This window comes from Heteronotia binoei, chromosome 4 (genome assembly GCF_032191835.1).
Source record: "Heteronotia binoei isolate CCM8104 ecotype False Entrance Well chromosome 4, APGP_CSIRO_Hbin_v1, whole genome shotgun sequence".
Classification (NCBI taxonomy): Eukaryota; Metazoa; Chordata; class Lepidosauria; order Squamata; family Gekkonidae; genus Heteronotia; species Heteronotia binoei.
The window spans coordinates 68,910,195-68,936,090 of record NC_083226.1 but is presented as its reverse complement, the minus strand read 5'-3'; the positions used below and the strand labels follow the sequence as shown (position 1 = coordinate 68,936,090).

The 25,896-nt window shown below is 41.1% G+C and overlaps 1 protein-coding gene across 2 annotated transcripts in view; it reads right to left on the bottom strand.

The window, feature by feature from the left end:
• VPS13A (vacuolar protein sorting 13 homolog A) overlaps nt 1–25,896 on the bottom strand; it is a 313,415-nt gene that overhangs the window by 167,575 nt on the left and 119,944 nt on the right. For both annotated transcript variants that reach the window (XM_060237484.1, XM_060237485.1), the window contains exons 27-32: nt 21,354–21,433; nt 20,973–21,032; nt 20,735–20,885; nt 4,342–4,458; nt 4,131–4,234; nt 1,537–1,704 (exon numbers count right to left, since the gene is read on the bottom strand). In XM_060237484.1, the coding sequence (XP_060093467.1) occupies nt 1,537–1,704; nt 4,131–4,234; nt 4,342–4,458; nt 20,735–20,885; nt 20,973–21,032; nt 21,354–21,433 (680 nt within the window). The remainder of the gene's footprint in view (nt 1–1,536; nt 1,705–4,130; nt 4,235–4,341; nt 4,459–20,734; nt 20,886–20,972; nt 21,033–21,353; nt 21,434–25,896) is intronic.

The following is a 25,896-nucleotide window of genomic DNA, read 5'->3' as shown; positions in this document are numbered from 1 at the left end:
TTCTATATCCCATATTATTTTAGAATGTCCTTTCCTGGCCTTACAACGTAGACAATTTTTAGCTGAATACCTCCAACACAATGTATTTGCTAAAAGGAAAACTCTAACCTACTTTTTAGAAGATGTTAATCCCTACATTACTACATGTGTTGTGAAATTCTAGTAGAAGCCTATAAAATTAAACCTAGGCATACTACTGTATTTTAATTGCTGGGTGTCTACTCTTGATTTGTATCATTGGCTGCTATTTTAATTGATTGTTTTATGTATTGTTCTTACTATACTTCAAGGCCTTTGTATCTACTTTTGATTGTGAATCATTATTGCTTTTATGCCATAAAAGGTCTGAACTGAACTAGAAGTATAAGGTTGCCCAGATTCCTAAAAATCTAATGCTGGAAGCCAAGAAATGTAGTGTTGTTAATTTTGTACAACAACCATCATTTAGAAGGTTGATCTAATTCTGCAACATGAACAAATTAGCAAACTAGCATTATATAACATTGAAGCATCCAATGTTTGCATTGGTGTGTGACTTCTAATTCTGATTTTGCGTTAGCTTTTCTCATCATAAGAACATAAGAGAAGCCATGTTAGATCAGGCCAATGGCCCATCCAGTCCAACACTCTGTGTCACAGTGGCAAATTTTTATATATATATATATACACACACACACACACACTGTGGCTAATAGCCACTGATGGACCTCTGCTCCATATTTTTATCTAAACCCCTCTTGAAAGTGGCTATGCTTGTGGCCACCACCACCTCCTGTGGCAGTGAATTCCACAAGTTAATCACCCTTTGTGTGAAGAAGTACTGCCTTTTATCTGTTTTAACCTGTCTTCTCAGCAATTTCATCGAATGCCCACGAGTTCTTGTATTGTGAGAAAGGGAGAAAAGTACTTCTTTCTCTGTAGCTTAATTTACAACACAATGATGCCTTGACTTAAAATGAAGAGTAATTTTTTTTTGTGGATTCATTATTAATTAATTAAGACACAACAAAGGGGAAAGCATATCATATGATTATCCTGACTTTAATATTATGCAGTTAAAAGTTTGAGGTCTAACAATGCACCTCAAATAATGCAGAATTTAAACATCATTTTCAAACCCCAATCCTGTTTGCATAATTATATCAGTAAAAAAACCCAAACCCCATAATAAAAGACAGCACAATCCAGAAAACACTTTCCTGGGAGTAAACGCCATTGACTAGACCTTAGGATGCTGAATAGACCTGCTCAGGATTACTCTCTCTATAGTTTAGTAACATAGTTCAACATCAGAACATGAGCTGCAGTAACTGGAAATACACCATTCCAGTTGAAGCTTTTTCTATAGTACACCCTACAAAGAGTTATTCCATTAATGTTAAGTCAATTGCTTTATATCAGCTTAGACTGGAGCAACCTCTCCATAGGATCCTGCTAGTCTTCTAAAGCAGTATGGTATAGTTTTACTTGTAAGTCACTGTGGATATTCTTCCAATATTTGCTAAGACAAAACATGAAAATGAAGTCTTAACTCACCAAAACAGCAGAAACAAATTTGTTGACAAAAACAATTTGAATACAGCCAACTGTTAAGTAAACCCGGCTGTCAACAGCATTCATATTAGTGTAAGCAACACCATCTGTAGCATCCACATAAGACACTAGTCTGAAACTGAAGACTTCTTTTCCAGTAATATATAGAGCCTTGAAATTGGAAAAAAAAGTGTTAACTGTTAATATTGTAATTTTTAATATTTTTGACAAAAATGAAAGCTAAGTCTTTGTCCTTTTATTTTCCCACAGCATAGGGTACAGTTTTACAATGCTGGATCCAATGGCTGACATTAAGCTTATGGGATTTATCACTGACTCTTTGGTATGAAGGCTGTGCCCAGAGTCCACTAAGAAAGGATATAGGGTTGCCTTACCTATTACTATTTTTCACTGAGTATCTTCTGTGCAGGCACACATGGGAACTGCATAGGTAATTATAGCCCGTCACACACTACAGGGGTGGAAGGCTAACGGAACTCAACAAAACCTCCAATACCTCCTAAGAAAACCCTAGTCCAGACCCTTGACGCTCCATGCTTTAATCTGAGGTAAGGCTAGCTGGAAGGCATCTCCCTGTGAACTGGGACCCCTGCCACCATGGGAACTGAACTTTTTTTGCTGTGTCCTACATTGCAAATAAATCCATGCCTTAGGTTCCCCACTGAGACAAAACTGGTTTGAGATAACATGGTAATTTGTGGGAGAGGTTCCTGCCCTGCTCAATTTGTCTGCAATGCCATTCAGCTTCCCTGGGATATAGACAGCCTAGAAAGAGGCACTGAGGCCTAGCACTGCCTGCCACACTAGGGCTGCTCCCCAACAAAGATCTTCGGCCACCAATGTGCCCTGCTTGTTTACACAGGATATGATAATCTAATTGTCTGTTTGGAGAAGAATAAAGCAGTTTTGAAGAATATTTGCAAAACTGATAAGGGAATTAAGCACTGTTCTGAGTTCCAGTAAATTTATGTGACTTTTTTTCTCTCCTGCAGACCAGGTTCTCTGACCGAGAAGCTCTCGGAACAAGCTCCCCAGCCCAGCAGCAAAGCTTCAATAGTGAATACAGTGTCATGCTGTGATAATCCAAAGGGAACATCTTGGGTTAAGTTTGGCAAAGATGCCCACCAGAGTAACTGCCAAACTGGGGACTGAAAACCTATGTGGGGGGGGGGGGAGTGTAAAGCAGGGTAGTAGACTCTGAAGAACAAAATGTACAGCAGCCTCATGCATAATCTTGTCAGGGGCAACACTGTAGAGGCTGAAGCCATGAGACCCAGAAATCGAAGAATATTTTGGACCAACTGAAACTGGTCAGCCACAAAATAATGCACAAAGGAGGAGATGGCTTGCACCCTGTCAATATGTAGAATGCTCCTACCTCTGGCAGAGTCCAGTACGAAGCCAATAAACTGGACTCTCTGAGATGGAATTAACCTGGATTTCTCCCAATTTACCAACAGGCTCAGCTTCTGGCACAGATCCAAGATCAAAGTGCAGTCTCTCAGCAGATTTTCATTAGAGTCTGCCACCACCAACCAGTCATTTGAGTAAGGGAAAATATGTTATATCCCTAAAGACAGTCTGAGCTCTAACTGAAGCCATACTCTTAGAAAAAACCCTTGGGACACTGGCTAAGCTAAAGGGAAAAACCATGTTCTGAAATTGATCATTCACATGTAAAACAAAGGAACGTGTTTTACATCCTTATCTACAAAAATGCCTGAGTTCGGTGGCACTTGCCAGCCACCATGTGAAACCCACCAGTGGTTCTTGAGTATGAGCTGGAGACCATGGACATGGGGCAGACTTCTTGCCTTTTCCATTGGTCTTGGCCAGAGGACACAGACTGTTTACATGGTAAGGGTGAGTCTGATCAGATCTGTGTGAGCTGGATCCGAAGTCTGGTACAGACTGAGCTGAACCCAATGAGACAGTCCCAATTGCCTTAGTAGTAGCTGAGGAAGTTGCAGGCTCTGAAACCTTAAGTTTCTTCTCCCAAAGTGATATTTAAGCTTAAAGTCTCCATCACCATGAGCCTGAGGAATAAGCTTTCGGCACAATTTGCAGGTGGTTACACTGTGCTCCTCCCCCAAACAAAATAGGCACAGATCATGCTCATTATCCTGTGGCATTATCCATAATGGGAGCACTTATAAATAAAGCTTTTTGAGCCATCTTTGACTGCTGAATGCAGTCCCACACACAATTCCTCACCATGGCACAGGAGACTCTCTAAAGCTTTACCTAATCGAATGGCAGCAAAAAGACGAGCTGAGGATAGGGGTGCTACTGTGTGGGAGCATGTGGTCCCGTTGGACGGGACAAGTTTGGTTTTGACATGCAGCACCCCCAGATGCTCTTAGATGTAATTACCTATCAAAGGCAGGCTTGCTCATGCGCAGTCCCCATGTAGGCAGAAGATCAATGATGAATAAGATGATTATAGACATTATGATTTATATTAGGCAAAAGACTTTTACTTAGATTGTAAGTATGTAGTTTTCTGTAGAAAGTCTAGAACAGTGGGCACCATTAGCTAACAGACAGGAACACTTTAAACTGAACTTTCATTGTACCTTTGCATACAGGGCTCCCTCATCACGATCCATAATAGTTATATTCTTCAACTTGGCTGATATTTCAGTTGTTGCTTTCTTCATCATCATTTCACTATCAAGACCTAAGCATAACAATATCAATCAGTACACCAAGGATGGTTTAATCTTAAAGACACATTCTCATGGGTCTTGAAACTACTCGAGATATTATTTCAGACTTCACTCTTACCTTCAACAAGAATTTCAGATATCCAGCGTTTTTGTTCTCGTATAAAAACACGCAAAGAGGACAGGTCTGCACAAATATGGAGATCACAAACTTCATCATATCTTGCCTTTTTTGAAGCTATGGAAAAAATGAAAAATAACAGAACAAAGCTTCCAATAAGGGATCTAGATTCCTGTATGTTAAACACTTAAGACAAAGAGACAGAACAACAGATAAATACAAAGAGGCCAACAAAATAGAAAGCAATATTTTTATAATGATTTTACTTGTCTCATTCTTTTCTTGGTCTAATTTTGTATATAGGGTAGCACTAGAATTTTTTTTTAAAAAAATCTCTGGGTTAGGTATTGTAAAAAAAAAAAAAAATTACCAGACAGCTGCTGAGTTGAAATCAGAGACGGACTCAATAGGAACTAGGAAAGGGTAGTCCACTAGAGAAAGTGTGCCTCCATGCTGATTCATCCTACTCATCAACACTATGGAATTATTCACACTCACTCTAAGAAGAATATTTACTATTTTGACTGGATCTTCTTTTTAACTGCACTCTGCATTATTTATTTATTCAAATTCATATCCCTCCCTCCCCTGACGGGCTCAGGGCGGCTTACAACAACAAATTAAACCACATAAACATTAAAAACAAAATACATAATGAAATCATTCATACAATTTACAATCCTAAAAACAAGATGTGCATTTCAATTTCACTGATGTTCTTGTTTCAGTTATAAAATTCAATGGGGTTGTCAGTGCTATGAAGTAATAGCTACCTCCCTTCAACCGTTAAAAGCAAGTTTTAATAATTTGGTCTTACAGACCATGCAGAACTGTGGCAGGTCCCACAGGGCCCTGATATCTTCAGGGAGGGCATTCCACAAAGCAGAGACTATTACTGAGAATGTTCTGGCTCTAGTGCTGGACAGTTGAGCCTCTTTCGGTCCGGGGATCTTAAAGAGATTTTGAGACCCTGAACGGAGTACTCTCTGAGGCACATATGGGAAGAGGCGGTCCCGAAGGTTGGTTTATTTATTTAAAACATTTGTTTGCTGTGTTTCTCCCCTGAGGAACTCAAGGCAGCTTACAATATAAATAAATAATCATAAAAACACAAAAACAATTATAAATCTCATAAAAGTTAGTTTAAAAATTCCAAATGGAACTGCCAATATTTATTTATTGATTTATTTGATTTCTATTGCACCCTTCCCGCAAGCAGGCTCAGGGCAGGTTACAGTATATACACATTATACAATAAAACTCACTTCTAATGCTATAAAATCAATATTCCAAAGGGGCAAGATGATACTTCAGTAAGCATTTTATGGGTGTCACCATGCATGCAATGACACAGTAGGAAAGGAGAGGACAAGGCAGAGAAGTTATTCCAAATGATTCAGTGCTCTGGAATAGTCCAGAGCTGACACTAAGTCCAGCGACCAACAGATTTTAGCAAGTTTATAATAGGAGGGGCCAGATGATGTCTACCACCTCACCCAAAGGCCTCATGGAAAAGCTCTGTTTTACAGGCCCTGTGGAACTGTAGCAGATCCTACAGGGTCCTGATCTCAATTGGGAGTTTATTCCATCAGGTTGGGGCCAGGGCTGAAAACACACTGGCCCTGGTTACAGCCAGATGGATGTCTTTTGGACCAGGAATGTCCAGTAAATGCTAATCTAACAAGCACAAGGCCCACTGGGACTCATATGGGAAGAGGCTGTCCTGTAAGTATGTTGGTTCCTGGCCGCTGAGGGCCTTAAAGGTTAAAACCAACAGTTTGAATCAGATCTGGAATTCTACTGACAGCAAGTACACTTGGCTTAGCACCAGCTGAATGTGCACCTGCATCGATGTCACTGTCAGCACACAGACTGACACATTTTAAATAATAAAATAACATTAAAAACTAAACCAATCAAAAAGCAGTTCTAAATAAACTGGTCTTCAACTGCCTCCTGAAGACTGACATTGGGGTGCACCGTACTGGAGAGGCTGTTCCATAGTTGTGGGGCTGCCTCAGGAAAGGCTCTCTCTTGTGTACCCACCAAATGAGTGAACTTAATTGGTGGGACAGTCAGGAGGACATCTTCCTATAAATTTAATTACTGGGCAGGAATGTATGGGAGAAGGCGATCCCTCAGACACCCTAATCCTAAATTATTTACAGCTTTAAAGGATGAAACCAACTCCTTGAATTGGATTTGGGAGCAGATCGGTAGCCAGAGTAATTACTGTAAAATTGAAGATATATGCTCCAAAAAGCTGGCCCCAACCAACAGTCTATTTGCAGCATTCTGCATTAGCTGCAGTTTCTGAACACTCCTCAAGGGGAGACCCAAGTCAACTGCACTGCAATAATTCAGTCTAGATCCAACTAAGGCATGAGTCAGATCCGACTGTGGCCAGATCCGACTGAACCAGGAACTGACACAGTTGATGCACCAGCCAGAGCTGGGCAAACACACTCGAAGCCACAGCAGTCTCCTGGCTTTCTAAGGTGCCCACTGTGTCAAGCAGCACTCCCAAACAGTTAACTGACTCTTCAAAGGGAAATATAACCCCATCCAAGACAGGAGACATCTGAATTTCCTAGTCTGCTTTTCTACTAACCCAGAGAACGCAGCCTTGTTTGGATTAAGTTTCAGCTTGTTCACCCTCATCCAGACCATTACTGACTCCAAGCACTGCTTCAGAACATCAGCAGCATATTCAGAACTAGGCGGAAAAGAAAGGTAGAGCTGGATATCATCCACACACTGATGGCATCACACCATCTGCCTCCTTACAACCTCTCCCAGTGGCTTCATGTGGATATTAAATAGCATAGCAGGAATAAGATGGAACCCTGTGGCACCATACAGGTCAATGGCCATGGGGCAGTGCAGGAATCCCCCAGCATTACCTTCTGAGACTAACCCTCCCCCCAAATACATCTCAAACCACTTTAACAGGGTGCACCTTAGTCCCTGAGGCATAGGATACGATGGTTGATAGCATCAAAAGCCAGAGAGATCCAGTAAAGCTGGCAAGGTCACATTTTCCCTGTGCAGTTCTCAGTAGATGTCATCAATCAAAGCAGCCTCTGTTCCAATCCTGCCGTGAAGCCAGAATGAAATGAATCTGGAAAATCAGTCCCTTCCAAGAACCCCTGGAACTGTCTTTAGCTGTCTCTTCTCATTTTCCTTCCCTTTCTTCTTACCCACAGCTTCTCTTCTAGGAGAAGAGATTGGATTTATACCCCACCCTTCACTCGCCGTTTCAGAGCAACTTACAATCTCCTTTCACTTCCCCTCCCTACAACAGACACCCTGTGAGGTAGGTGGGACTGAGAGACCTCTCTGAGGATTGCTGTTAAGAGAACAGCTCTGAGAAGAAGACTGTAGATTTATACCCCACCCTTCTCTCTGAATCAGAGTCTCAGAGCAGCTTACAATCTCCTTTATCTTCTTCCCCACAACAGAACACCCTGTGAGGTGGGTAGGGCTGAGAGAGCTCTCACAACAGCTGCACTTTCAAGGACAACTCTTGCAAGATCTATGGCTGACCCAAGACCATTCCAGCAGCTGCAAGCAGAGGAGTGGGGAATCAAATCCGGTTCTCGCAGGTAAGAGCCCGCACTCTTAACTACTAGCTGCAGCTTCTGAGCACTCTTCAAGGGTAGCCCCAAGTAAACTAGCCCACCCACTACCTTGGCCTGCTTCTTCCTTCCCTTTTTATTTTCCATCCCTCCTTCTCTTCTCTTTCCCTACCATCCTTCCTCCTAATTTTGACCCCCATTAGTTAAAAAGACAACATGGGAGCCAGTTGTCTAGCAATTTCAAACACAGCAACAGATTACAATGTCTTTGACTTTCAGTTTAAAACAATTTTATTCCAGAAACTTATGGTAACAATCAATTCTTGCATTATTAATTACCTCTTTTTATCTATCCCATATATTACTTTTCTAACCCCTCCTCCCCCGTTACTTGACCCCCGCCGGTGTTGTATACTTAAAATACTAATATTTAAAGGTACCCTTAACTAATAAAACAAAAAAAATCTATTTTTCTTTCTTTTAAGAATCATCATCAAAAATTGTCCAATGTCCTTTTATTTTCCACTCTTTTTCTATATAACTTCTAAATTTCTTCCACTCCAACTTAAAAGTTTCTAGATCATAGTCTTTTAAGATTCTTGTCAGTTTGTCCATTTCACTCCATGTTATAACTTTTATAATCCAATCCCATTTCTTTGGTATTCTTTCTTGCTTCCACAACTGCGCATACAATGTCCTAGCAGCTGAGAGCAAGTACCAAATTACAGTTCTATCTTCTTTTGGAAATTTTTCCATATATAATCCCAACAGAAAAGTCTCTGCAACTTTCTTGATTTCATATCCCAAGATCCTAGATATTTCTTGTTGGATCATCTGCAAATACTTTTTTGCTCTTTCACAAGACCACCACATATGGTAAAAAGAACCTTCATGTTTTTTACACTTCCAACATCTATCTGGCATTTTATTGTTCATCTTTGCCAACTTTTTAGGAGTTATATACCATTTATACATCATTTTAAAACAGTTCTCTTTAATACTATGACATGTTGAAAGCTATAGAATTCTTCCAAAGATATTCCCAAGTTTCCATCTGTATTTCTTTATTTACATTTATTGCCCACTTAATCATTTGAGATTTCACTACTTCATCTTCTGCAGACCATTTCAAAAGCAATTTATATAGTTTTGAAATTAATTTTTCATTATCTCCAAGCAGAAATATTTCCATTTCTGTTTGTTCTGTTCTTATTCCTTCAGTTTTAATGTCTTTTTCCACCAAACTCTTTATTTGTTGCATTTGTAACCAGTAATATTTATTGTTCAACTCTTTCGCAGTTTTCAGTTCTGTTTTACCGCCTTGTATTTTTAATAGCTGATTATATGACAACCACTTCTCTTCACCCAATTCAGCCGTTATTTTTATCACTTCTGCTGGCACTATCCATAACGGTTTTCTCTCATGACCATATATTTCATCCACATATTCAACAGATTATTTCTTATATAATGGTGAGAGAAAAAAAATCCATCTTTTTTTCCCATAGTACATATATGCGTGGGGGGAGGGGGGGTGGGCTCCCTCTTGGGTATCCTGCCCCCCCCCCAGGGAAAGTGTATGCGCAATACATAGCCTCTCCTTTCCCGGTGTAGTGAACGCCGCGTGTTCACTGTCTGGCTATGCCTGGCAGATGGTCACTGCAATGGCCTCCCCTGCATTACTGCATCCGTGGCAACACCTTCCCGCTGGTTCCCCCCCGTTTCTCACAGAGTTTTCCACGTCATGGTGTGACCGAATGTCCAGCGGTATAACCGGATGGGCAGGCTGGGCTCACCAACCTCGCCAGCCAAGAGAAGGAAAAATCTAACATCAAACCTGGGCAGATAGAGCTCGTTAATGTAACACCTACCACCTGGAGGACTCACTGCCGGCCCAAGGTGAAAGGGTGGAGCCAGTACCGCGCACACTGTGCTTCACCTAAAAATTCCTCTGCGCAGACCTGAAGGGCATATCCACATCCACAACACACAACGCACCAAGTCCTGCAGCGATGGGCAAGGGGCGAAACGGCAGGTGGAAGATGCCACTGGAAGCCACAGTCCCAATCCTGCATGTAGGCGGTTCAGGGTATTGGTCGTCTGATGCTGACCCGGAGATGAAAGCATTTTTCAGCAGCACCCTGAAAGACCAAGCAGCCTTATCTAGGGACAGCACTGCTTGCTCCGCACGGAGAGGGTCCAAGAAAAGGTGGCCTAAACAAAACTCGTCTCCCCCACCCCAGTTGGCTAGCCGCGGTCAACGGGCATCCTTACTTGCGGTCAAAAAATAACAACAAAGAAAAGGCATGCACCTGCCTCACAAAGTGTGCAAAGACTAAAGCTTGCGTGTTGGAACATCAGAACCATGCTTGACACAGTAGACAGTGGTCGCCCTGAATAACGCTCTGCTCTAGTTGCCCACGAACTTCTCAGGTTGAATATTGACATAGCAGCTCTCAGTGAGGTCCGTTTCCCTGAGGAAAATAGTCTTCAAGAACACGGTGCTGGCTATACCCTCTACTGGTCGGGTAAGTCAAAGGCTGAGAGCTGCCTTTCTGGCATTGGCTTAATGGTCAGGAACTCCATTGCCTCCAAACTGCCAACAGGTCACTCAGATCGCATCATGTCCATGCGCCTCCCACTTCAAAACAAGCAGCATGCAACACTCTTCAGTGTGTATGCCCCAACCCTTCAAGCAGATCCTGCAGAAAAGAACAAGTTCTATGCTGATCTACGCAACCTCGTACGGAAGACCCCTACAGAGGACAAGGTGATCATCCTTGGCGACTTCAATGCCAGAGTAGGTAAAGACTCGGAAGCCTGGAAAGGAGTACTTGGCAAACACGGCATTGGCAACTGCAATGATAACGGGCGCCTCCTGCTAGAATTCTGCACGGAGCACCAGCTCACCATCACCAACACTATCTTTCAGCAGAAGAACAGCCTGAAGACAACCTGGATGCACCCACGGTCCAAGCACTGGCACCTTATTGACTACATTCTGGTGCGCCAGAGTGACCTTCGAGATGTCTTACACACCCGAGTAATGCCCAGTACGGAATGTCATACGGATCATTGTCTTGTACGCTGCAATCTCCGTCTTCACTTTAAACCCACACCCAGGAGAGGAGGTATCCCTCGGAGGAAGCTTCAGGTTGGCAGCCTTCAGTCAGCCGAAGTTAAAGCTGCCTTCCAGGCAAAACTCCAGTCAAGAATTGAGGACCCCAGTTGCCCCACAGACCCTTCTCCAGAAGCACTCTGGGAACACCTAAAAACTACCATCCTGTTGACCTCTGAAGAAGTCCTCGGGTTCTCCACAAGGAAGAACAAGGATTGGTTTGACGAGAACAATCAAGAGATCCAAGAATTACTAGCGAAAAAGAGATCTGCCTACCAAGCACATCTTGCTCAGCCCTCCTGTCCTGGGAAAAAAGCAATCTTTCTCGCTGCATGTAGCAACCTCCAGCGCAAGCTTCGAGACATTCAAAACAAGTGGTGGACAGAGCTTGCAGAGAGAACTCAGCTGTGTGCAGACACTGGCGATTTAAGAGGGTTCTACGAAGACCTGAAGGCAGTGTATGGCCCATCATATCAGGCTCAGAGTCCCTTGGGTAGTGCAGACGGCCAAGTGCTCCTCACAGACAAGTTATCCATACTGAACCGGTGGTCGGAGTATTTTCAGGTTCTCTTCAGTGCCAACCGCATAGTTCAAGATTCAGCAATCCAGCTCACCCCACTTCAACCAGTGAAAACAGAGTTGGATGAGATCCCCACCCTAGAAGAGACTGTTAAAGCCATCAAGCAACTGAAAAGTGGCAAGGCAGTGGGAGTTGATGGAATCCCACCAGGGATCTGGAAGCATGGGGGCACAGTACTACATAGCGCACTTCACAAAGTACTTGTCACCTGCTGGGAACAAGGCAAACTACCAAAAGACTTTCGCGATGCAATCATCATCACTCTACACAAGAACAAAGGGGAAAAGTCAGACTGCTCCAACTACCGGGGGATAACCCTGCTCTCCATCGCAGGCAAAATCCTTGCCAGAATACTCCTGAACAGACTGGTGCCCACCATTGCAGAAGAACTCCTTCCAGAGAGCCAGTACGGCTTCAGAGCTAACAGGAGCACCACCGACATGGTATTTGTTCTCAGGCAGCTCCAAGAGAAATGCAGGGAACAGAACAAGGGTCTGTATGTGACTTTTGTCGACCTTACCAAAGCTTTCGATACCGTTAGCAGGAAAGGCCTGTGGCAAATCTTGGAACGTTTAGGATGTCCCCCAAGGTTCCTCAGCATGATCATCCAGCTACATGAAGACCAGCGAGGTCAAGTCAGACACTGCAACGACCTCTCGGAGCCCTTCCCAATAGGCACAGGTGTAAAGCAAGGCTGAGTTCTCACGCCAACTCTCTTTACGATCTTCTTTAGCATGATGCTTCAAAGAGCCGCAGTAGATCTAGATGATGACGATGGTGTCTACATCCGCTATCGCACCGATGGCAGCCTGTTCAACCTGAGGCGACTAAAGGCTCACTGCAAGACAATGGAAAAACTTATCCGAGAGCTACTGTTTGCTGATGATGCTGCACTCGTCTCCCACTCGGTATCAGCTCTGCAGCATATGACGTCCTGCTTTGCAGAGGCTGCCAAGCTATTCGGCCTAGAAGTTAGTCTGAAGAAGACAGAAGTTCTCCGCCAGCCTGCACCCCAGGAAGATTATCACCCTCCCTGCATCACTGTGGGTGAATCAGTTCTGAAGACAGTCCAGTAGTTCAGCTACCTGGGGTGCATCATCTCCTCAGAAGCCAAGATGGACAAGGAGATTGACAACAGGCTGGCAAAGGCAAACCGTGCATTTGGCCGACTGCACAAAAGAGTGTGGAGCAACAAGCATCTGAAAAAAGGCACAAAGATCAATGTTTACAAAGCGGTTGTGATGACAACCCTCATCTACGGCTCCGAATCGTGGGTTTTATACCGTCATCACCTGCGACTCCTTGAGCGCTTTCATCAGCGCTGCCTTCGCACCATCCTCAACATCCACTGGAGTGACTTTGTGACCAACACTGAAGTCCTCAAGCGGGCGGAGGTTACAAGCATCGAGGCACTGCTGTTGAAGACGCAGCTGCGCTGGGCAGGGCATATTTCTAGGATGGAAAACCACCGCCTTCCCAAGATTGCTCTGTATGGCGAACTTTCCACCGGCCATCGAAATAGAGGGGCACCAAAGAAGAGGTACAAGGACTCCTTGAAGAAATCCCTTGGCACCTCTTGCATTAACCATCACCAGTGGTCTGACCTAGCCTCAGATCGCAAAGCTTGGAGACACACCATCCACCAGGCTATCTCTTCCTTTGAGAACGCACGCATAGCTGGTCTTGAGGACAAAAGGAGATTGAGGAAGAATTGCACTGCTACAGCACCAACCCCAAATAAGACTTTTGCCTGCAGCCACTGTGGCCGGATCTGCCTGTCCCGCATTGGTTTTGTCAGCCACCAGCGAGCCTGCAGCAGACGTGGACTACTGCATCCTTCCTAAATCTTCATTCGTGAAGTCAAGCCGAGAGACATATATGCGTGCCAGCCGAATTTATTTCCATGACCTTCCAACGCCAAAATTTTTCTATTTAGTAGCATCACCCATTCTTTTATCCACAGTAAGCAGACTGCTTCATGATATAGTTTTAAATCTGGTAATTGGAATCCTCCTTTCTCTTTTGCATCTGTTAAAATTTTCATTTTGATCCTTGGTTTCTTCCCAGCCCACACAAATTCTGAAATCTTCCTCTGCCATCTGCTAAACTGTTTGCTGTCTTTCACAATCGGAATAGTTTGAAATAAATACATTATTCTTGGTAAAATGTTCATTTTAATTGCAGCTATTCTTCCCAGTAATGAGAAATTAAGTTTATTCCATTTTATCATATCTTCATCCATTTTACGCCATAGCTTCTCATAATTATTTTTAAACAAATCAATATTCTTCATTGTTATGTCCACACCCAAATATTTTACCTTCGAAGTAACTTCACAACCCGTTAACTTTTGTAACTCCTTTTGTTTACTTACTTGCATATGCTTACATAGAATTTTTGATTTTTCTTTAGTTATATAAAATCCCGCCAATTCTCCATATTCTTGTATTTTTGCTAACAGCAAGGGTGTTACTTGAGTTGGATTTTCATTTATAAACATTATATCATCTGCAAATGCTCTATATTTATAAGTAAATCCTTTTATTTGTAATCCTTCTAGATCTTTTTCTTCTTGAATCTGCATCAATAAAATTTCAAGTGTCATTATGAACAACAATGGTAAAAGCAGGCAGCCTTGTCTAGTACCTTTGCTGATTTTCATTTCGTCTGTAAGATCTGCATTAACACACAGCCTTGCCCTTTGTTCAGAATATATTGCTTTTATCATTCTTATAAAGCTTTCTCCAAGCTCCATCTTATCCATTACTGCAAACATAAAGTCCCAGTTTAAATTGTCAAATGCTTTCTCTGCATCCGCAAAGAATAATGCTACTTCTTTTTCTGGATGTCTTTCATAATATTCTACAGTATTTACAACAGTCCTAATATTGTCTCTTATCTGTCTTTTGGGGAGAAATCCTGCTTGATCTTCCTTTATAAAGTTTATCAAATATTGCTTAAGTCGTTCTGCCAGTATTCTTGTGTATATTTTATAGTCATTATTCAATAATGAAATCGGTCTATAATTTTTTACATTCATGACATCTCTATCTTCTTTTGGAATTAACGAAATTACTGCTTGCTTCCATGTATTTGGCATTTTGCCTTTTAATCTTATCATGTTCATCAATTTTTGGAGCTTCGTTATTAATTCTTCTTTAAATAATTTAAAAAACTTAGCTGTATATCCATCTGGCCCAGGAGCCTTTCCAATATTCATTGCATTGATCGCTGTTTCAATCTCTATTCTTTCAATTGGGGCATTCAAAACTTTTTTTCATATTTTCTGTTAAGGGTGCTATTTTAATATTTTGTTAATATAGTTCTATCTTTTCTTTCTTTATTTTAACACCCTTAAATAGTTTAGCATAATATTTTAAAAAAATTCTTTTTATTCCTTTTTGATCCACCATCTCTCTTCCATCCACCACAATCTTACTAATAATTTTACTTTCTCTCTTCTTATTCAATTGCCAGGCCAGGTACTTTCCAGGTTTATTTGCTCCTTCAAAAGACTTCTGCTGTAATTTTTTCAAATTCCATTCCAATTCTTTATTTAACAAATGTCTCATTTGTGTTTGTAGTATTGTAATCTCCCTCATAATTTTCTTTCTCCCTGGCCTTTTCCTTAATTCACCTTCTTTTTTCTTTATTTCATTTTGAACGTCCAACATCTGTTTATCTTTTGCCCTCTTATCTTTGTTGTTCAATGTTATCAGTATTCCTCTCATTACTGCCTTATAGGCATCCCACACCGCCTGGAATTCAATATCTTCTCTGTCGTTTATTTGGAAGAAAGCTTTGGTCTCATTTTCTAGAGATGTCACTATTTCTTTATTCTGTAGTAAATCTTCATTTAATCTCCATCTTCTTGATTTTTTCAACGAATTTGTAATCCACATTATTGGGTTATGATCAGCTCCTATTTTAGGCAAAATCTCAATTTTCTTTGTTATAAGGCCCAAATCTTTAGTCCCCCACAACATGTCAATTCTAGAGAAATAATTATGTCTTGCTGAAAAAAAAGTATAGTCCCGTACATCAGGATTAAATTTCCTCCATATATCTTCCAGATTTTCTTGTTTAACCAGTTCAAAAAAAGATGTTGGCAATTTTCCCTCTTCATTATTTTATTTTTGTCCAGATCTATCCAATGCATTCTGAATTGTTCCATTAAAGTCCCCCATTATCAAAACTTGATCAAGTTGTTGTGTAATATCCTTAAAAAAATAGATCTTTTGCTCCATTTGGCGCATACAATCCCAAACTATATTATAATTTTGCTTTTTAATCCAATGAAATGTTGCCCTTCTTTTTTGTGGTGAATTTAGTCCATTTACATTCCAAGATAATAATTTGTAATCCATCATGGTGCAAATTCTTTATGTTCTTCATAAAAGCTACGCAATTCCTGTTCATTTGTAATTGTGGTTCTTTTTCCCTGAAGTTCAAAGCTCAAATCTTCAGGTATTATCTATCTATACCTCATTTCATTGTCCTGTAATTTCTCTGTCATTTTTTTGTATGTTCTTCTGTCATTTATCACTTGCCTTGGTAATTCCTTCATGATTCTTACTCTGCTACCTGCCACTATCAATGTCTTTTCAAAGTTTTTGTTCATAATCTTTCCCACCATTTCCTTTGTCATATATCTTATGACCACATCTCTTGGTAGATTATTTTTTTGGGCATAGAATGAGTTCACTCTATACATATAGTCATACATATTTTTAGTCTCTTCAGGATCTTCCTCCAAAAATTCTGCAATTATTTTTATTATATATTCTTTCGAGTCACTCTCTTCCTTTTCAGGTATTCCTCTCAGACATATCTGAGTCTCCATCAATTTGCAGTAATGGATTGCCACTTTTTCCTATATTTTCAACAAGGTGATGTACTTTCATTCTCCCTTCTACCTCCTGCACTTTCTTAAAATGTTTCCTCAGTCTCATTTCTGAGATCCTCAATATCTTTTTTAATCTCTTCTATAATTTCTTTCTTAGAGGCAGTTATCATGTCCTTCATACCTTTCATCATTCTAGCCTCCATTGCCTCTAATTGTTCCTGCATTTTCTACAGAGAGGTTTCCCTTGTACGGGTTTGCTTATGCTCTGACATTTAAAAATTCCAAAAATTTTGATCTCACCAATTTAAAATTTAACTATCAAATTCAAAATATTAGAGCTTGCTTTTTCCAACAAGCCTAATTTCGCCGTCCTCAGAGACCCCTAGACTGAGATATTAATTTTTAAAATTTTTATTTCTTTCAAAATGGCGGTTGCGACTTTCTACTTCCCTTTTTAAAAAAATTTCCTTTAAAAGCTTCTAAAATCCAATATTGACAATAATGTCCTATAGTGTTTGTCCTTTCATCACCATCTCAACTATTTCCAAAAATTATTAATGTTCCGAACACCTTAAAATTATTATTTTAATTTTGACCTCCTTGCAATGGCCGCCGATGTTTTTCTATGGTATTATAGTCCTAGAGTAGGCTTTTCATCTAATACTTCCTGCTTTACTTGCCACCAAATCCTGTTTTCGCTGGTAGAGAGATCTCACGATACTTGACATACTTCCTGTGTTGACTGTGTATGCTGGTCTGTGACGATGGTGTTCTTTTTTTCAAAACCGCAAGTAGACCAAACAAATTCCTTCTCACTTTTTAGCGCGGTCCTTTAACTTTAAAAAGTCCAAATTTCACCTCTTCATCCCTTCTTCTTCCAAGCTTTCTAGATTTCCAATTCCCACCTTTTGAATTTATTCTGTTTAACTTTAAATACTCCCGGGTTGAAAGATAGTAATCTGTACCTTTTCTGCAAATTATCCAGATCCACACCGGTATGTTTAGTGATGTCCAAGAAGGTTAGGATTCTGTCGAGCTTATGTCAAATAAATGACTCTGGAAACTTCTGCAGATGATGAAAATGCAACTCTTCTCCGGAAACCCCTCAAAGCCTCAAAGGAGCCCCCCCGGGACTCCCTTTCAGCCAAGATAAATCACCTCAAAATTTTCTGTGCATATCATGGACTAATCTCTGACTGAGAAAAGTAGGCAGTAGGCATTAATTTGCCTTCCACTACCCCGAACAGAAGTTCCAGCCTGCTCCCTTTATAAGAAGCAGCTCAGCTCGGCATTTTCCCGCAACAGATTACTATGTAATCTTGTGAGATCACTGTAGAATTATTGGTAAAATATGGTTGCATTTACCTGTAACTGATATTCATCAATTGTCTTCTGTGCTTGCACACATGGAGAAGTTGCAAGATAGTTTTCTACAAGTTTCTAAAATTCTACCTCAGCACAGCAGGGCTCAGGCTCTGTTCCCACCCGAACGAGAGCCAGTTTGGTGTAGTGGTTAAGTATGTGGACTTTTATCTGGGAGAAAGGGGTTTGATTCCCCACTCCTCCATTTGCAGCTGTTGGAATGACCTTGGGTCAGCTATGGCTCTCACAGAGCTGTCCTTGAAAGGGCAGCTTCTGTGAGAGCCCTGCCTACCTCACAGGATTTCTGTTGTGGGGGAGGAAGGTGTAAAGGAGATTGTAAGCTGCTCTGAGACTTTGAGATTCAGAGTGAAGGGTGGGGTATAAATCCAAATGAACATGAAGAAGATGAAGATATTGGATTTATACCCCACCCTTCACTCTGAATCTCAAAGTCTTCTTTCTCTATTTTCTCCATCCCATGCATAATCTTGTAAACCTCTATCATGTCACCTCGCAGTCGACGTTTCTCCAAACTAAAGAGCCCGAAGCATTTTAACCTTTCTTCATAGGGAAAGTGTTCCAACCCTTTAATCATTCTAGTTGCCCTTTTCTGAACTTTTTCCAATGCTATAATATCCTTTTTGAGGTGTGGCAACCAGAATTGTACACAGTATTCCAAATGAGACTACACCATCGATTTATACAGCAGTATTATGATACTGGCTGATTTGTTTTCAATTCCCTTCCTAATAATTCCCAGCATGGCGTTGGCCTTTTTTATTGCAATCGCACACTGTCTTGACATTTTCAGTGAGTTATCTACCACGACCCCAAGATCTCTCTCTTGTTCAGTCTCTGCCAGTTCACACCCCATCAACTTGTATTTGTAGCTGGGATTCTTGGCCCCAATGTGCATTACTTTGCACTTGGCCACATTGAATCTCATCTGCCACGTAGACGCCCACTCACCCATCCTCAACAGATCCCTTTGGAGTGCCTCACAATCCTCTCTAGTTCTCACCACACTGAACAATTTAGTGTCATCTGCAAACTTGGCTACTTCACTGCTTACTCCCAACTCCAAATCATTTTTGAACAAGTTAAAGAGTATGGGACCCAGTACTGAGCCTTGCAGCACCCCACTGCTTACCGTCCTCCACTGTGAAGACTGCCCATTTATACTCACTCTCTGCTTCCTATTAATTAGCCAGTTTTTGATCCACAAGAGGACCTGTCCTTTTACTCCATGACTCTCAAGCTTACTAAGGAGCCTTTGATGAGGAACTTTATCAAAAGCTTTCTGGAAGTCAAGGTAAACAACATCTATTGGGTCTCCTTTGTCCACATGTTTGTTCATCCCCTCAAAGAAATGTAACAGGTTACTGAGGCAGGATCTTCCCTTATAGAACCCATGCTGAGTCTTTTTCAATAACTCGTGTTCATCAGTGTGCCTACTCATTCTGTCCTTGATAACGGTTTCTACCAACTTTCCCAGTATTGAAATCAGACTGACTGGCCTGTAATTTCCTGGATCTCCTCTGGAACCCTTTTTAAAGATGGGGGTGACATTTGCTACCTTCCAGTCCTCAGGAATGGAGGCGGTGTGATTACTTTTACTTCTCTCACCAAGTCTTGGGCATTACTTAGGACCAAATCCAGGATCGCCCCACCCCTTGAGGTACTCCACTTGTCACTCCTCTCCATTCACAAGCACTCTTTGGGTGCGATCTGTCAACCAGTTACAGATCCACCTAACAGTAACAAGATCCAAACCACATTTTACCAACTTGTCAACAGGGATAGTATGTGGAACTCTATCAAAAGCCTTACTGAAATCAAGATAAATGATGTCTGCAGCATTCCCCTGGAACAGCAAGGTAGTCACTTTCTCAAAAAAAGAGATCAGGTTAGTCTGACATGACTTGTTCTTGAGAAAACCATGCTGGCTCTTAGTAATTACATCCATCCTTTCTAAATGTTCCAGGACCGAGTGTTTGATGATTTGTTCTAAAACTTTTCCAGGTATAGACGTCAAGCTGAAAGGTCGGTAGTTACCCGGATCCTCTTTTTTCCCCTTCTTGAAGATGGAGACAACATTCGCCCGCCTCCAATCTTTCGGCACCTCTCTTGTTCTTCAAGAATTCTCAAAAATAATAGCCAGAGGCTCAGAAATTACATCCGCAAACTCTTTTAGAACCCTTGGATGCAATTCATCTGGCCCTGAGGACTTTGTTTCATTTAAAGAAACTAGGTGTTTATGTACTACCCCATGCTGATCCTAGGTTGGAACTTCATACCCTCCTTATATGTTCTGTTTTTGCCATGTTGAGCACCATTTCCCTCAGAAGAGAAGATTGAGGAAAAGCAGGAATTGAGCAGTTCCACCTTCTCTTCATTACCTGTTACAATTTCACTTCCTTGCCCTCACAATGGGCCTACCATGTCCTTGCTCTTTTTCTTACTCTGAACATAAGAAAATAACCCTTTTTTGTTGTTTTTAGCATCTTTGGCCACCCTAAGCCGATACTGAGTTTTAGCTTTCCTAACTTTTTCTCTACAAGCACTGGTGATTTGTTTATATTTATCCTTGGTTATAAGGCTCTCCTTCCAATTCCTAAAGGAGTCTTTTTTATTTCTCAAGTCTTTAGAGAGCTGTCCATGGAGCCACTTCGGCTTCTGTGATTGCGCTTTCAGTATTTCACTTTTAAGAAAGTATAAATCTTAATTTCTCAGATGACAGTTTGGACGTATGAGCATTACTCAAGTTCTATATACTGGTAGAAATATTTGTGCAACCATATTGAGCTGTCTGAAAATGAAAACTATTAAGATGTTTTCAAGAGCTGCACATCTAAAATTAGTTTGGAAAGAAGTTAGAAAAGCAAGAATTTGAATCTAAAGGAACTTACTTATTTTCTTAAGAACTTCCCTCTTTTCCTCTTTTTCCTGAATAATCTCTGTTGTACTTGCCTCTTCTTTTGGCAGAAGATTATTTAAGAAATTCATAGTACTCAGAAGTGCTTCTGTATGTAAATGTACATCTAAAGAAGAAAAATTCACCTAATAGGAAAACAAGCATAGTAAGAATTTGTTTGAAATGAACTTCCTAGATACAGCAATGATACAGAAAAAGATAAAATGTATTACCTTTATCAACTGTAGAACATTCTTATAGGTAGTTTTCAGTTCTGGGGCATTAATATCTGCCTGTTCTCGAAGGGCAGAAAAGCCAATTAAATAGTGCAAATGCAGTTTAATATAAAACATAGCTATATCAAAAACATACAGAAATCATTCTACATCTTTCTCACTATTATATCATTGTTTTACAAGATGCTCTTCAACATACTGGTAAGTCTACTTCAGTATCTGCCTGACATCCCTTAAATATAACCAAAAGGCATGTTTGGAGTTATATTAGCATTTTATACAATAAACTTCAGCTAAACATTTACAAGCCACTACATTTTCATATAAATAAATTTAAAGTATCCTGGCAGGATATTTTAAGGCCTCTTTTTTCCTTACCTTTACATATTCGAGTGCTAGAAGATCATCTGTTGAATTATCCAGGGTTGTAATGATATAAACTGGCTTGTTTTCATCATCTAATTTAAAAAAAACCCTATTATAATTAATTTTATGTATTTATTTATTTTAATTACATTTGAATCCTGCCCTTTCCTGACGGGCTTAGAGTGGCTAACAACAGTTAAAACAACATAGTGCTAAAATAGAATTGCAATAAAGTCATTACAACATTTTATACAATATCGTACAGTTCAGAACATTCCATTCTGTTTCAGTTTCATTCCCCAGAATACAAGATGGCATGATTAGTTCTTATTGAACACTAGATTGTTAGATGTTGTTTGGCACTCTACATTTATACTGGGATGAGTTAAAATACCAATGCTGTGGGATAGTAGAGTAGTGGTCACCTCCCCGTTAGATATTAAACATGAGTTTAAACAATTCTGTCTTGCAGGCCATGAGAAATTGTGGCAGGTGCCACAGGGCCCTGATGTTTTCAGGGAGGGCTTTCCACAGGACAGGCTGCCACCAAAAGGCTCTAGCTCTAGTGGAGAACAGTCACGCTTCTTTTGGCCCAGGGATCATGAGGAGATTTTGTGAGTTTGATCAGAGTGCTCTCTGAGGCTCATAGGGGGAAAGGCAGTTCCAGAGGTAGTCATATAGGGGTTTAAATATGATAACCAGCACCTTGAAGTGAACCCGGAACACCAGAGGCTACCAGTGCAATGATTCCAGTGCAGGTTGAATGTGTTCCCATAAAGATAGCTCCATTAACAACCAGTTGCAGCTTCTGAATTTGCATCAAGGGCAGCCCCATGTAGAGGGCGTTACAGTAGTCTATTCTTGAGATGACCGTAGCATGGATCACTGTTGCCAAGTCACTGTGTTCTAGGTATGGGACCAGCTGTCTTACCCGCCAGAGATGAAAGAATGCAGATTTGGCAATGACTGCCACTTGGGCCTCCATAGTTAATGAAGGCTCCAGGAGCACACCCTGACTCTTGACCCTGGAGGGTAAATCTGATGGAAGCAAGATATTAAGCTTACTAGCCTCAAATAAGGCTGAAACCATCAAAGTGGTGGCAGACTTCCTTTACTGTGATTATAAGAGGAGAAGTCTTTTTAGAATGTTTAATTAACCACTTTTTTTCCTGCTTCCTTCATTTGATGTTGCTATGCCAATAAAGGTTCTGTGATTGTGACTCTTGACCCAAGAAGCTGGCACTAAAGGTGCCCCATCAAAGGTTTGTAAAGGGATCTCCCTTCCCAGAGTGCCATGGCTTAGGCACAGAACCTCCATCTTTGCTGGATTCAATTTCAGTCAACTCTGCCTGTTGTGACATAGACATTAAGATATTTCTGAAAAAAAAATGTTTATATGCTTAAGTATAAAATTATTCCTTCGGATGAAGGAATAGAGGGAATGCTTTATTAAATTTGCAGATGATACTAAATTGAGAGGAGTTACAAATACAGTAGAAGACAGAAACAGGATACAGGATGATCTTTACAGGCTGGAAAACTGAGCTAAAACCAATACAATGAATTTTAGGAGGAAAAAATGTAAAGTTCTGCATTTAGGCAGGACAAATCCAATGCATAATACTAGGATGGGGGAGACTTGTCTTGGCAGTAGTATATGCAAAAAGAATCTAGGGGTCTTAGCGGACCATAAGCTGAACATGAATCAACAGTGTGATGTGGTGGCTAAAAAGGCAAATGCAATATTGGCTGTATCAACAGAAGTATAGTGTCCAGATTATGTGAAGTGATGGTATCATTTTACTCTGCTCTGGTAAGACCTCACCTGGTGTATTGGGTTCAGTTTGGGCACTGCATGTTAAGAAGGATATATACAAGCTAGAGCAGGTCCAGAGGGCAGTGACAAAGATGGTGAGGGGTCTGGAGACCAAGTCCTATGAAGAAAGGTTGCTGGGCATGTTTAGCCTGGAGAGAAGGCAGCTGAGAAATGATATGGATCACCATCTTCAAGTACTTGAAGAGCTGTCATATAGAGGAGACTGTAGAATTGTTTTCTGTTGCCCCAGGACCATTACCAATGGGTTGAAATTAAATCAGAAGAGTTTCTGGCTCAACATTAGGAAGAACTTCCTGAGAGAATGGTTCCTCGGTGGAACAGGTTTCCTTGGGAAGGTGGTGGGCTCTCTTTCCTTGGAGGTTTTTAAAGAGAGACTAGATGGCCATCTAACAGCAATGTTGATCCTATGAACTTAGGGGGAGGCATTCATGATTGGATTGCTGCCTTGACGTGGCGAGAGGGCTTGCACGTTTCAGTGAGGCTGTGGACTATGCCATGCAGGGCCACCCAAGATGGACAGGCCACAGCTGAGAACACAGACAAAATGTGATCCACTGGAGAAGGAAATGGCAACCCACTCCAGTATCCATGCCAAGAAAACCTCATGGACAGTATCAAAAGGCTAAAAGATATGGGACTGGAAGATGAGCCCCTCAGGTCAGAAGGTGCCCAATATGCTACTGGGGAAGACGTTCAAGTAACCACAGAAAGAGTGAAGTGGCTGGGCCAAAGCTGAAAGGACGCTCAGCTGTGGATGTGTCTGATTGTGAAAGAACAGTCCGATGCTGCAAAGAACAATACTGCATTGGAACATGGAATGTAAGATCTATGAATCAAGGTAAGCTGGATGTTGTCAAACAAGAGATGGCAAGACTGAACATCGAAATCTTGGGAATCAGTGAACTAAAATGGATGGGAATGGGTGAATTCAACTCAGAGGATCACTACATCTATTATTGTGGCCAAGAGTCCCAAAGAAGAAATGGTGTGGCCTTTATAGTTAACAAGAGAATGAGGAAGGCAGTAATGGGATACAATCTCAAAAATGACAGAATGATCTCGGTCCGTATCCAAGGCAAACCATTCAATATCACAGTAATCCAAGTCTATGCCCCAATCACTGATGCAGAAGAGGCTGAAGTGGACCAGTTCTATGAAGATCTGCAATACCTTCTAGAATTAACACCAAAAAAAGATGTCCTCCTCATCATAGGGGACTGGAATGCCAAAGTAGGAAGTCAAAAGGTAAACAGAACAACTGACAAGTTTGGCCTTGGGTAACAAAATGAACCCGGACAAATGCTAATAAGGTTCTGTCAAAAGAACAAGCTGGTCATAGTGAACACCCTCTTCCAACAACCTAAAAGGCAATTCTACACATGGACATCACCTGATGGGCAACACAGAAATCAGACTGATTATATACTCTGCAGTCAAAGATGGAGAAACTCCTTACAGCCAGCAAAAACAAGACCTGGAGCTGACTGTGGCTACTCATTGCAAAATTCAGATCATCAGCTACTCATTGCAAAATTCAGGCTTAAACTGAAGAAAACTGGGGAAGCCATTAGGCCATTCAGGTTTGACCTTGATCACATCCCTTATGAATATACAGTGGAGGTGAAGAATAGGTTTAAGGAACTAGAGTTCATAGATAGAGTGCCTGAAGAACTATGGGCGGAGGTTTGTGACATTGTACAGAAGGCAGCAATCAGCACCATCCCAAAGAAAAAGAAATGCAAGAAAGCAAAGTCGCTCTCTTATAAGGCTTTACAAATAGCTGAAGAAAGAAGGAAAGCGAAAGGCAAAGGTGAAAAGGAAAAATTCACCAAACTGAATGCAGATTTCCAGAGAACAGCAAGGAGAGATAAGGAGGCCTTCCTGAAGGAACAATGCACAGCGATAGAGGAAAATAATAGAATTGGAAGGACAAGAGATCTCTTCAAGAAAATTGGAGAAATCAAGGGAACATTTTGTGCAAAGATGGCCATGATAAAGGATAAAAACGGTAGAGACCTAATAGAAGCAGAAGAGATCAGGAAGAGGTGGCAAGAATACACAGAAGAATTATATAAGAAGGATCTCAATGTCCTGGACAACCATGACAGTGAAATTGCTGACATCAAGCCAGACATCCTGGAGTGTGAAGTCAAAGGGGCCTTAGAAAGCATTACTAACAACAAAGCGAACGGAGATGATGGTATCCCAGTTGAGCTATTCAAAGTCCTAAAAGATGATGCTGTTAAACTGATGCACACATATGTCAACAAATTTAGAAAATGCAACAGTGGCCACAGAATTGGAAAAGATCAGTTTATATTCCAATCCCAAAGAAGGGTAATGCCAAAGAATGTTCGAACTATCACACCATTGCACTCATTTCACATGCCAGCAAGGTCAGGTTAAAGATCCTACAAGCTGGGCTTCAGCAGTATGTAGATCGGGAACTACCAGAAGTTCAAGCTGGGTTTTGGAGAGGAACCAGAGATCAAATTGCCAACATTCAATGGATTATGGAGAAAGCACAGAAGTATCAGATAAACATCTATTTCTGCTTCATTGACTCCACTAAAGCCTTTGATTGTGTGGATCACAAAAAACTGTGGCAAGTCCTTAGTATATCATTCAGAATGCTGGCCTGGATGAAGCAGAAGCAGGAATTAAGATTGCCGGGAAAAACATCAACAACCTCAGATATGCAAATGACTCTACTATAAT